The following is a 14,663-nucleotide window of genomic DNA, read 5'->3' as shown; positions in this document are numbered from 1 at the left end:
AGACTTTCTTGAATAGGAAGCGGATTCAAATTTTAGTGACATCCTAACACTTTGCAAACTCTGCACGTCAATAAAATTGAAGTGCTGCAAGAGCACAAAGCAGCGTCTCCTGTCTGATTTTTTTCAAGAAAACTTCATAAACAACATAAGAAAGATAAGAATTTCACTGTACAGCACCTATTCTAGCATTTGCGAGTTTTTAGAATTATTTTCGATTATCTGTGATTTTTGATTATCCGGATGACAGGCGTTGGTCATTAAACCGGATAATTGAGGTACCACTGTATATATATTTATATTTTTTGTATTGTTTTTAGACTAATAAATGTAGCACTACTTAGCAAAAAGTCATTTTCGTACTCACAGTCAAGTGCTTTAAAAAACAGTGACATTAAAAACATTAAACTTAAATTGGAGGGGTCATTTCTGTTAAAAAGAAAATGCTATGATAACCTAAAGATGAATACAGTGCCAATATTGTTAATATTGAGTTAAATTGCTTTGACTGGGCTTATGTTGCTGAACAAATTGACTTTGAAGGTGCTGAATGTAAATTTTATTGTTCTATTTCTAACATTATTTTAGGGCTTTTTTTCCCATTACATTATCATAAGCCTTCTATGAAATTTTGAAAACAGCTTAGTAAGATCAAAAAGTGAAGTTCCTTTTACTCTAAGGAATGAAACCTGATAAGAACTGAAATATCCATCCATCCATCCATTTTCCATCCATCCATCCATTTTCTAACCCGCTGAATCCAAATACAGGGTCACGGGGGTCTGCTGGAGCCAATCCCAGCCAACACAGGGCACAAGGCAGGAACCAAGCCCAGGCAGGGTGCCAACCCACCACAGGACACACACAAACACACCCACACACCAAGTACATACTAGGGCCAATTTTAGAATCGCCAATCCACCTAACCTGCATGTCTTTGGATTGTGGGAGGAAACCGGAGCGCCCGGAGGAAACCCACGCAGACACGGGAGAACATGCAAACTCCACGCAGGGAGGACCCGGGAAGCGAACCCGGATCTCCTAACTGCGAGGCAGCAGCGCTACCACTGTGCCACCGTGCCGCCCAGAACTGAAATATTTTTTTAAAAATTTGTTGAAATATTCCCTTAAAAGTTATTGTTACAGCAGGTAGCAGGTTTTGTGCTGGTCTCACTATGTGTATATTATGCATTAAGTTACTGATTTATTCTAAACTTTCAGGTTGAACTGATTCCTAAGACTGATAGATTTCATTCCAATGACAGGCACACCCTATGATCACACAGACAAATGGTTTTTAAGTTTCTGTTGAAACATTCTACCCACACCCTATTTCACCTTTCATATCTCTGCTTGTCTTATTAAGAGTCTGTGGAAGTTTATAGGAGCAGGAGTTTCTGAATAAGGCTCCTGGCTCACTTGTCCTTTATTTGTGTGAGACATTGCCTAATGCAATGCAATGTAAGATTTTATACCAAATCCACTTTTGTAAAGTGAGACTAGCCTGCATATTCTCAAATATTGATTCTGTGCATGATTGGTGTAAGCAGGCCCCTGCAACTTTAGCAAATTTATTTTGGCACTGCCCGGCTCTGGTCCCATACTGCTCTTTTATTTTAAATTCAATATCTGCTGTTTAGCAAATAAATATTGAACTCCTTTGTTGGGAATTTTTGGTGTTGTGCCATATCTTGCGGCATTAAACAAATGGCAGTCTTTTGCCCATTCCTTCATAACCTTTATCGTGTGACATCTACTTCTAAAATGTTGTAAGCTAGTTTCTCCACCTTTACATATACATTGGGCTAGGTGATGAAATGCTTTTTAGTAAGCTTGACATAATAAGATTAACTACTCTTGGTAGCATTAATACATTTTATTCACTTTGTCAGCTCTAATTTAGTTAATTCTCAGCAATCTTTATGTACTACTCTGTCCTCAGACTTTTTTTTCTAACATTATAAAGTTTTTTTGTTGTCATTATTTCTGTTACATGGTTTCTTCATACATTAATATCCTGCAGATATCATTTTAAATTTTTGCATGTGCAGTTTTTCATCTTTGTTTTGTTTTATTGTTGTTTGAAAAGTTTAAAAGGAATCTTCGCTGCTAGACAGAAGTACATAAAAATCCAACAGCCATCCACATAGATAAAAATTTTGCAGGTTGAATACACTGGTGTGTGTGTGTGTGTGTGTTTGGAATCCTCTGTTCCCATGCCACCAATGGAGGGTATAAGGTTTGTTGTGTGGGAAGCATATTTTCATGTAGTAGTGATTATTGTTTTACCTGCAAGCATTGTTGCAGTTTATCTTTTTAAAATTGTTGCATCTTAAATGTAAGAAACCATGACCAGAACATTTGACCTGAGCTCTTTCTTGATCTTTCTATTCTTTATTATCCCTTTTCTTTTTGTAACAGTTACCATAGATACTTTAGTACTGTTAAATTACAAACTACCAAAAATATGTTCTACTTTAAAAAATGAGCATTAGTTTATAGCTGTTTATATATTTTTGTTTTTCCAGAAAAATAACTTTTCATTTATTGTTGTTTTTCTTTTCCATCATACTGTCTGTCCTAGCTTGGTATTTTACTGTCCTTCGATGAGCTATTTAATTTTCTTATCTTTAAATGAAACAGCACTATGGTACAGTTCAGTTAAGGATTTTAGTATTTTGTAGGCCGCTTTTACCATGCCATGACACCTCTATAACATGCTGTTCTATTTTGCCCTCTTGTGGTCTCCATTTCCACTGCAACTCTCATCAATGATAAACTTTACAGAAGACAGCCCTGAGGACTAGACAGGCAGACAGACAGATAGATAGATGGATAGATCTTTATTGTCATTGTCACTTTTACAAAGGAACAACGAAATTGAAGGTGCAGTCGACTCAGTGTGAGGCATAAGAGTTAAAGAGACAAGAAGAGAGAAAATAGTAACAGATTGAATAGTAATACAAAGTACTTTACAAAATATACAAATTGCACTTGTTGACTTAAGGTCTATATTGCACATTGGGAGAATGATATGGAGCAGTTTTATTCTGAGTTTAGGGCCATAATTGCTTTTGGATAAAAGCTGTTTTTAAGATAGTTTGTCCTGGTTTTCATTGCTCTGTATCTCTTGCCCAATGGCAAAAGCTGCTCCTGTGAAATGTCTATTGTTTTTTTGCGGCATCGGGAGGTGTAGATTTGTTCCAGAGTGGGGAAGGTACAACCAATTGTTCTCTCCGCTGTCCTGACGACCCTGTGGAGTACTTTCCTTTATGACAAAGTGCAGCTGCCGTACCACACACACAGTCCGTACGTGAGCACACTCTCGATGGAACAGTGATGAAAAGGCAAAGAGCAGATTTTTGGAGAGATGGTTCTTTCTGAGGATTCTCAGAAAATACAGTCTCTGCTGTGCCTTCTTCAGCAGCTCCTTGGTGTTGGCACTCCAGGTCAGGTCATCCACCAGCTCAATGCCCAGTAACCTGAACACCGGGACCCTCTCCACACAGACCCCGCCAATGGTGAGTGGCTGGATGTCAGTTTTGTTTTTTCTAAAGTCAATAACAAGCTCCTGGGCAGTCTTCTTTTTCCTGTAATCTGCAGGTGCTCTTTTTGGCTCACAGACTTCTCTGTTCATCCTTTAAACAAGGAGAACTAGTTTCTTCCTGTCCATAATCACTTACAGCTTCCACCTTTGTGCAGCACATAATAAACTACTGTGTTTATCCATTGGTAGTGGACAAGCAATACTGCTATATTTCTAATATGCTGTTACAAACCTCAAAGAAAGAATTTAAATTACTTTTGCAGACAAATACTCTTGGAACAAACCTTAACATTTGAGAGACTTACAGATAATTTATAGGAAACCTTCTCTGTGCAATATTGATGGTACCCACATCAGAAAATGAAGCAAACATAAAAATCAGCAATTTCTGTTTTGTTTCTATATATTTTATATTGTCAACATGAATTGGTAAGTAGGCATTTTTCTGACAAGTTCTTTTAGGTATTGAAATGTGCTTTGCTTGTGCCTTTTCTGAAGATTATTAACTTGTTTTAAAAATAAATCTGGTAAGTGAAATGCCAGTCTCACGCTATCCTCTTTCACTGGCACAATAGTGCAGATGTTTATGCCAGGCATAGGCCTAAAAGATAGAAGGCTGTGCATCACAATGCATACTCCAATATTTCACTAACGTAAAAGACAAGTTACTTGTTGAGTTTGCATAAACTACATGCAGACCAGTATCTTCCATCTTAAATAACTCTTTCCAAGATTTGTTTGATTATAGCAGCATTTATCAAAATAATTTGATATCTTTGAAATTCCTAATAATCCTAAGGGAACCCACCAGCACCTGATCAGTTAGAAGAGCTACTAGAAACTTGCCTATGCAGACCTTGAAAATTTTTTTTCTGAGTTAGCAACCAAGAGGGCAGATTTAAATGGGACTATAGTCTAATAGGAAAACATTGCTATCTTCCTTTAATAAGCAACTAGCAACATACCCGCGCTTCGCAGCGGAGAAGTAGTGTGTTAAAGAAGCAATGAAAAAGAAAAGGAAACATTTTGAAAATAACGTAACATGATTGTCAATGTAATTGTTTTGTCACTGTTGTGAGTGATGAGTGTTGTTGTCATATATATATATATATATATATATATATATATTTACACACACACATAAACATATATATATACATATCTGAACATATACACAAATATATATACATATATATCTACATATATACACATACATATACATACATACACACATATATATACATATACATACATATCTACATATATACACACACAGCTATTTCAGATCAGTGCAATACGCTGCTTGTTAAAATGGATAACTCCCTCTTTACGCAAGTCTGCGTGGATATTATGAACTATCGTATTTGTTCAAGTTCTATTTAAATTTTAAATAGAAGGAATTTTTATTTAGTCGACAGAAATATCTTTGGTAGGAATGGTAAAAACAGACAGGAATATTATTCCTGAATAAATCAACTCAAACCTTAAACAACTTATAATATTTTGCTCTCCATAAAAATATATCCTGTCTAAATTATACAAGTTAGAAATAAAGTAAACATTAAAAGAACAAACATTCAAATTTCTTTACTCTTATGTAATTTTATATAAAAATAAACTTAGATTTTAAATATCCCAAAAGATTTTGCTCTCCATAAAAATATATCCTGTCAAAATTATACAAATTCAAATATGAACATGCAGCATAACAAAACCTGGAAATATAAATAAAATGTGTTCCTTTCAGCAATAACAAATCAAATCATTCAGTTGTCTTTGCTCATATGTCATTTTAGAGCTGGACGCCTGGCATCTTTTTTGGCCACAGGTTCGTTTCTGTTTGGTGTGAGGTTCTGTGTTGTGGAGATTCTCAGGATGGATTGCAGGTGCTCATCAGTGAGGCGACTCCTGTGTGCTGTTTTGTTAGTCTTTATCACTGAGAAGAGCTTCTCACACAGATATGTGCTACCAAACATGCACAAGGTTCGAGCCGCATGTAGACGGACTTTTTGTTCTTCAAAGTCACCAAAGCGCCGTGCAAACTCAGTGCGCTCAGTTTATCAGCAAAGTGCGTATTTGGGAACACCGTAGTGACGACTTGGTTTAACATTACTTGGCAACAGGGAAAGTGGGGCAAATTGCATTTGTGTCTCCCATAAAAGCAGCTTCACTTGAAATCACTTTGTGATTGTGCACGGTAAAACGTCCGCTGAAGTGTCAGATTCTTATTTAATTATTCTGCTTTCTGTATCTTCTGCATTGCATTCAGGTTACCCTGATGTTTTGTCTCATAGTGCCGTCTTAGATTAAATTCTGTAATTACAGCCACATTAGCTCCACAAATGAGACACACGGGTTCAGTAAACATATACTCAGCCTCCCATCGGTTTTAAAGGCTCTATTTTCAGAATCAACTTTTCTCTCCAGCATCGTGTGAGCTAGCTTCGCAATAACTTGCAGCATCATAAGCTAGACTTGATTAACGCGTAAGTGTTGGCAAGGCAGCTGAAGCGCTGCATTATGGGATCTGTAGTTTATTGTGTTACCAGCGCTTCATATACCTGGGCCATTAATAACAATAATACAGTATATAAAATGATCTCGCGGGCGGATATAATTACGCCGGCCGGATGTGGCCCGTGGCCCTTGAGTTTGACACATATGGACTAAATAGAACTTGAAAAGATATATTTTTCAAATGTGATCGCGCAATTCAGATAGAGTTGACGCACTACAGCCTGCATGCCTCAATAAGTCATCCTCCCCACGCTCTTACTTTTTTACCACTCATCTAATGAATACACTGAGTATGGCTTTACCAAAACAATCATTGATGGCTAATAAAGTATCCATTATTCGAGTATGTAGATCGGATATATATATACATATATATATATACCAGCGTATCGCAGCGAGAAGTAGTGTGTTAAAAAGCTAGAAAAGAAAAGGGAACATTTTAAAAATAACGTAACATGACTGTCAATATACAGTATTTGTTTTGTGAGTGTTACTGAGTGTTGCTGTCATCAAGGATTTGATTATCATTATTTCTTTCAATCAGGTTCGTATTTGTAGGATGTGTTGTGTTCAAGTTACATTCCGTGTTTGTCAATCGCTGTAAAGATGACAGGTTTCTTTCATCGATTCGTTTCTTACTGCATCAATAAACAGCTCGTCGTCTTCTTTATCTGAGACCTGACACACTGCATGCACGGGTTTTTTTACACTGTCTTCCTTTAGCGGACATTGACTTTTTCCACCGTGTGCTTTGTTTCCGCAGTAGCTGGATTTATGAATATGCTTATCAGACGCTTCATATTTTTGCTGCCTTTTCAATTGTGTAATTCGGTTTTGTTCAGCGCTCTTTGGAACTGTTGCCTTTTATCTGTGCACGCGCCAGTTCACGTGAGAGCCGGTGTACATGCATCGAAGGTTCCCAGCTGTGCTGGTGCCATCTCGTGCTATGTCCATGGCTGTATTTAATGTTACCTTAGTCCTGGCACTTAAAACTTTCTCTCGCAGTTTCGCTGAGTTTGTGTCAAACACCACCCTGACCATCTCATCTTCCTCTCCATAAACACAGTCCTTCACCCGTGAATATTTAGTGGAGTTTGCTATTGGATTGCCGCTGACGGACGGCCTTATATGGGCAGGCACTAAATTACAAACGCCAGCGCAGCCTGTCTATGAACTTAATTTAAAGTGTAGGTTTACATCGTGCTTTGTTTCCGAAGTAGCAGAACTCATGAACATGGTTGTATATGTCACTCGCTCGCTTCTTATTGTTTCGCTGCCTTCTCAATTATATAATGCATGTTTTATTCAGCGCTTTTTGGGGGTCTTCCTGGTTTTCTATGTACTGCGTGATTACGTGGGAGGCGTGATGATGTCACACGAAACTCCACCCCCCCGTCTTTCAAGCTCATCTCCATTACAGTAAATGGAGAAAAAACCTTCCAGTTATGACCATTAGGCGTAGAATTTCGAAATGAAACCTGCCCAACTTTTGTAAGGAAGCTGTAAGGAATGAACCTGCCAAATTTCAGCCTTCCACCCACACGGGAAGTTGGAGAATTAGTGATGAGTGAGTGAGTGAGTGAGTGAGTGAGTGAGGGCTTCGCCTTTTATTAGTATAGATAAAAACACCAAATGAGTAATTCTTGCCAGTTGCAGCCCTGAACGTGAAGGTTTGACACATCTTTTATTATGAAGGGATATGTTTTGATTGTTGAGGTTGAAGTTGAAAAAGATCTCTTTTGGCATTTAACTTAGGTGCAGCTTAGAACAAATCTATTCCTCTCAGTGAAGAAAACTAAGACGCATTTGCATGAAGCTGCAAGTTTTTCTATCCGGTTCCCTTGAAAACCTCTAATTGCATGACAGAAAAAACGGTTGCTCTGCTAGTTTTCTAAATGAGTGTAGCTATAGAAAAAGAGACTACAAGGTGTAATAAAAAGTCGTGGATAACAAATGTAAGAGTTATAAGGGTTGACAGAGAGAAGTACATCTTTTTCTAGCATTATCATTTTACCATCTCCAGGGAACCTGAAAAACCTAATTTAAAATGGTTGTCTGCAGCACTGAGAACGCAGTGTTAAAAATATATCTATTAACATAGGTAAACATATTCATTTATTATCCATCCTTCCTCTTTGTGGACCCTTTTTTTTCCAAGTTAGGGTTGGGGAAAGAGTGAGCCAATTCCATGTGCTTTAGATACAAGGTAGGAACACACCAAGCATAAGCTGACCATTGCAGATCAATCAGTTAAGTTGTTTACTTATTTTTTTAGCCCTTCACAGAGCAAGCAAAACTATACTGCAAAAGTAACAAGATTAAACAGAAGATCATGTAATGCATGACAAGAATACCAAGAAACAAAGAGAGTAGTATGCATCATTAAAAATAAATTGAACGCAAGAAACAATATTAAAGCCGAAACTGGACAAATACAGCTGGTACAGAAGATTTAAATTAGAAAATAAAGTTACTTATGTAAGTAGAAGTAAAAAGGAATTGAAGACTTCCTTGAGGGTGTCAGTTTTAATAAGCTTTATCAGCAAGAGAGTTTGAGATAGTAAAGCCACTAAATTAAGTGAGTGTTTGCTGAGATTTGTATATGTTTTTGCAATAGTAAGAAAGCTAGTGACAGAGGATCTTTTTTGGTAATTTGGTTTAAAACAAAGAGAAATGACAAGTAATCTACAAATACAACTTTCTATGTAAGTAGAAGCGATTTAAACACAATGTAAGTAAAATATCAGTAGACTAACAGTGTAGTGCAGCATTCTTGTGGATGAAGGAACAGAACCCTCATAAGTTCATTTCTAATGCTGTTAATTCACTAACTGTTTTCAATTAACAACATGAACAGTTTTTGATATTCACACACTCCACTGAAGACGTCATACATCCTAAAAGAAGAGGGCCATATTAATTTATAACTGATAACATAAAATAATTGACAAAAACATTACTGAACAATCACATACAGCATTTCTCCTACCTATTGAATTAGGTATGAAAAGAGATCAAAAAGTCTTCAAAGCGGGCAGGCTGTGAATACAGTCTTGCTGCTTGGGATATTGGGGCTAACTGCTGGCAAACGGGTTGACAATCAGTATTCAGGGTAAGAAGAAGGACCTGGGACAATCAAGTTGTGTCATGTGGACCAGGGTTGTCTTTGATGACAATGTTAGACCCTGATGGGGCTGACACCTTGCATAGCCTGCTGCCGTGCCACTGATACCCAGTCGCTAACTGAAATGTTGCAGGTCCAAGCTGGCTCTTAACACTAGAATTACAAGAGCCAACGAAAAAACTTGTAAATCTAGCCCACCTTCAATCCCTTCACACCTCTCCATCAGTGTCTTTTGTCTTCTAAATGTATCGATAAGCCCAAGCAGCAAGCAGCCTGCTATACCATATACAATAGGAACCACAGCACAGAGAGAAGTGTGTACATTGCAACAGTTACAAATGTCGGAAATGTAGGATGGATGGCCCTTGGTTGTGTGTGAACTGTTAACATTTGAATCTGATGATTGCATATAGCATGGAACTGACCTCACTGTAATATTCTTTTCTCTGCATTTCCTGGAGTACAAAAGATACACCCCCATGCACCCAAAAGTGGACACTGGCAAGATCGAAAAAAAAAAAAAAGTTTTTTTAATCAGTTGGGCATTTATCATTTCATCATGAAGGAGGCCATATTTACAAGACTGGGCTAAAAGAAGATTTTGGACTTCTCTAGCGCCTTCATCACCATCCAACCTCTGCTCCTTAGGGATAAGCTGACTGAGATGGGAGTAGATTCACAACTTGTGGTATGGATTGTGGACTATCTTACAGACAGACCTCAATATGTGCGTCTTGGGAACTGTAGGTCTGACATTGTGTGCAGCAATACAGGGGCGCCACAGGGGACTGTACTTTCTCCGGTCCTGTTCAATCTATATACATCAGACTTCCAATATGACTCGGAGTCCTGCCACGTGCAAAAGTTCGCTGATGACACTGCTATTGTGGGCTTCATCAGGAGTGGGCAGGAGGAGGAGTACAGAAAGTTAATCAAAGACTTTGTTAAATGGTGCGACTCAAACCACTTACACCTTAACACCAGCAAGACCAAGGAGCTGGTGGTGGATTTTAGGCCTAGGCCCCTCATGGACCCTGTGATCATCAGAGGTGACTGTGTGCAGAGGGTGCAGACCTTTAAATATCTGGGAGTGCAGCTGGATGACAAATTGGACTGGACTGCCAATACTGATGCTCTATGTAAGAAAGGTCAGAGCAGACTATACTTTCTGAGAAGGTTGGCATCCTTCAACATCTGCAGTAAGATGCTGCAGATGTTCTACCAGACTGTTGTAGCGAGTGCCCTATTCTACGCGGTGGTGTGCTGGGGTGGCAGCATAAAGATGAAAGACGCCTCACGCCTGGACAAACTTGTTAAGAAGGCAGGCTCCATTGTAGGGTTAAAGTTGGACAGTTTAACATCTGCAGCAGAGCGACGGGCACTAAGCAAACTCCTGTCAATCATGAATAATCCACTGCATCTACTTAACAGTGTCATCTCCAGATAGAGGAGTAGCTTCAGTGACAGACTTTTGTCACTGTCCTGCTCCACTGACAGACTGAGGAGATCGTTCCTCCCCCACACTATGCGACTCTTCAATTCCACCCGGGGGAGTAAATGCGAACATTAATTTTATTTTAAATTTTTTCATTTTTATTACTATTTAATTTAATATTGTTTCTTTGTATCAGTATACTGCTGCTGGATTATGTGAATTTCCCCTTGGGATTAATAAAGTATCTATCTATCTATCTATCTATCTATCTATCTATCTATCTATCTATCTATCTATCTATCTATCTATCTATCTATCTATCTATCTATCTATCTATCTATCTATCTATCTATCTATCTATCTATCTATCTATCTATCTAAACCCTTTACTCCCCCATGCGCTGTGAAACAGTCCCATCAGCACATTGCGTCGGCTGACGGAATTGTAGCTGCTTTAAAAGAACACTCTGCTTTTTTGTAAAGTGTGCATCAAGGAGCCCAATAGCGGATTTGTATGTGTCAGCATCGCAGAGATTCTGCAAGATGCAAAGTCCTTCTGAGCTGAAGCAATGCAAGAGAACAGCTCTCTTTCTGGTACTGATGACAGTGTCCAAACCCACGGCAAACAGGTACATTTGAAATGAAGATTTCCATCTGTCCCACGGGACAATCCATTTACGCAGTGAGAACCGAAAGGCTTGAGCAGTGGCAGCAAAGTAAGCAGAACATTTTCTACCATCCTTGTTTGCCAATTGTAGTATTCTTAAAGATGAAGCAAGGACACACTCATAAGTATGTTTCTAATGATGTTTAACCACCAACCATATTCAACTAACAACATGTACAGTGATACACACCACTAAAGACATCATACATCCCAAAAGACACAGACCATAATAATTTATAACTGAACATAAACTGATTGACAAAAGCATTGCTGAACAGTCACATACAATATGTAGTTGTGCAAGAACTCAAAGTAATTGTATTTAAAACTACTTTGGAATAAATAAGAGCATTAAAAGTGAACTTCAGTAAGGCCTTCAAGAGGTGATTGTGGCATCAGAATATTAAGAAAACAGAGTGTGCTTGGTGTGTGTGCTTGGTGTGTGTGTGTCCTGCGGTGGGTTGGCGCCCTGCTTGGGATTTGTTCCTGCCTTACGCCCTTTGCTGGCTGGGATTGGCTCCAGCAGACCCCAGTGACCCTGTGTTAAGATATAGCGGGTTGGAAAATGACTGACTGACAATAATAATAATTTCAGTTTGGGAACATATGTTAAGCATTATTTAATGTTTGTTCCATTCCATGCTAATGCTTAAGTTAATATAATATGAAGGCAATATAGTGGTCAGTGCTACTTACTCCCAACTTCGGAGTTTTGGTTCAAATCCTGATCCTGTTTTATGTCTATGCCTACTTCCTAAAGATATACAGGTTAGGCTAACTGGAGACAATGTGAGTAAATGTCCTCTGAAATGGACCGGCACTACAGTGGGACCAGTTTCTGTTTTTTGCTTTGTTGAGCTAGAATTGTTCTTGTCTGGTGTCATTGATTTAAAAGTTTGATAATGGAATGTTAGGTTGACAAGAAAAGAAACTGGTATTCAGAAACAGAGTACACTTTATTATATTTTATGCACAGTTTACATGTATAAAATTGTATTATGCTTTCAATGCAGAATTATGGCTCCATGCTTCCCTCAATTATTTTGTATATGTTTGAATTAAGCAAGCTGAGTGTTGATTGCATTATTTGACCGTGGTCAATTTTTTCTTGTTTTCAGGAACTAGAAACTGACATGTTGGGATACTGCACTGATTTCCAGTATGTTCCAGGTTGTGGAATAAGTTGTAAAGTCACCAACATTGAATCTCTCCTGCAACAGAATAAGCAGACATTGAATTCACAAGATTCCCGCTTACTGCAAATTTCTGAAAGCACCTCTGATAAAACTGTGCCAACTACAAATCCAGGCTTGACAGGTTTGAAGCATGTTATACATTTTTTGTATATTTCTACATGTAACAGACACTAGTGTTATTTTATTGTTTCTAGGTTACTTGGCATCAACACATTTACAATAATTTTGAGGTTAATAGTTAATGCTTCTATTCAGGAAATTTAATAATGTTAACTTGCTCAAACTGGAAAATTATGAATGAAAAATCTGAAATATGAATGAAAAGATGTAACTTCTTTACCTTCCTGTAATCAGTTATTGCCTTTGCTGCTATGTAATTGTCCATGTGCACACATGACCAGTTATGTTGGGCAGGAAAGAGAACTCACCGTTTTATCCCATATGCACATTTGCAGTGCTAGCAGAATAGAAGCTGTCCCTTTCACAGAATGTAGGACTCTCCTTTTACTCTTCAGGGAGATAAGAGAGCTTCTATGTAACCAGAAGACCATCAGTTCTCAATTGATTGGTAGCACTTAGTCGCTAAAGCAGAGAAAATTCCCAGACTGAGGCAAGATGCTGTTCCTTTCTTAGTGCTTTTACCTGGCTATGAGTTTAGACAGATTTTAAGTTTTAACTTGCATATTTTACCTATAGTCTCGCGTCTCCTTACCAATAACAGAATTGGGGCATGGACAATTAATCTGACACTGATTTATTACTTTGGGTATAATACACCAATTTTATATTTTATATATATTAGTAACTAATATTTGAGTTAGCGTGACTTACTTGTGTTTGCAAAGCTTTAGGTGATGTACCCCTAAAAAGGCAAACAGCTATGGCTAATAGCCTCTTTTTATGTGTAACATTAGAGGTTAAGCACTGTTTAACTAGCATGTGCTTTATAATAAAACCTCAGAGGTTAAGTAGCTATCTTAGCATGTGTTACATAAATAATATTTCATATGCAAACACAAAAGCTAAAGGCCATTCTTTAGCTTGTGTTTCTGAATAAAACCTTAGATGTAGGTGGCTTAACATGTTTCACATGTAATTCAAAACTTAACTGTTAAAGAATGCTCACTAAATAGGAATATTCACACAGGGAACCCCAAAGACTGAGTTCCGGCATGTATCCAAAGTAAAAAGGGCTGTTCGTTTTCAACCTTAATCACAATGATAGCAGAAAAATAATTAGTACAATAATTGACAATTTATTAGTAGCAAAGTCAAAATTATGTACACTTAAAAAACAGAGTAAAATTACAAAATGGCAAAAAAAGAATACTAGAAATGCATTAACATGCATTTCGGGAGACAAAAATACTAGTGTATGCTTTTAGTCAAAGATCAAAGCTCATCCAATGAGACAGTTTATGTCTATAAAATCTTAAAAAGAATTAACACCATTTCCATTTGTTTCCAAGAAATAGAAAGGCGGGGAGCACCACCTCATAAAAGCCCCAGTTTTACCCTGAAAAAGCATATCGGAAATCTGCTTTATTAAAATACATAATTCTAGAATGATTTTTCAGAGATATTGTCACTGAAACAAACCATTCTGAAAATAACCCAAAGATTAACCATAGCATTAACATTAATTTAAGACCAAACATGCTGTGAACGGGACCCGGACACAGACAGACGGTCATCGTTTAATCACCCAACACACGTTTATTTACACCGCAACTATATTCAATATTTACAATTCAAAGTGCACAAACCCAGTGCCTCCAGCACCGATTCCCCAAAAGTCCGGGCCTTTCACACAGTCCCAAGTGCCTTTCTTCTGGCCGCCTCCAGTCCTCTTTCCACCTCCATCGTCTTCCACCCGACTTCCGCTCTCAAATGAAGGGAGACGGCCCCTTTTACCACACCCCGGATGGGCTCCAGCTGCTTCCCGGCATTCCTCCACAGACATGGCCCAGTGTGGCGGAAGTGCCGGCTGCGCACCCGGAGGCCCTCCGGGTGTCCCCTGTCTTCTTCCCCCCAGCACTTCCTGGTGTGGCGGAAGTGCTGGGCTCCAGGTTTCTTCAGGCAAAATTTTCATTTCCAATGATCCTTAGAAATCTATACTAATAAAAGGCAAAGCCCTCACTCACTCACTGACTGACTGACTCATCACTAATTCTCCAACT

At 38.2% G+C, this 14,663-nt stretch overlaps 1 protein-coding gene across 3 annotated transcripts in view; it reads left to right on the top strand.

Annotated features, from left to right (window-relative positions):
- Window positions 1–14,663, top strand: part of atp7b (ATPase copper transporting beta) — a 146,849-nt gene that overhangs the window by 84,243 nt on the left and 47,943 nt on the right. For all 3 annotated transcript variants that reach the window (XM_039745225.1, XM_039745226.1, XM_039745224.1), the window contains one exon: window positions 12,406–12,604. In XM_039745225.1, coding sequence (XP_039601159.1) covers window positions 12,406–12,604 — 199 coding nt within the window. The remainder of the gene's footprint in view (window positions 1–12,405; window positions 12,605–14,663) is intronic.

This window comes from Polypterus senegalus, chromosome 2, assembly GCF_016835505.1.
Source record: "Polypterus senegalus isolate Bchr_013 chromosome 2, ASM1683550v1, whole genome shotgun sequence".
NCBI lineage: Eukaryota > Metazoa > Chordata > Cladistia > Polypteriformes > Polypteridae > Polypterus > Polypterus senegalus.
This window is presented reverse-complemented; position numbering and strand designations above follow the sequence as displayed.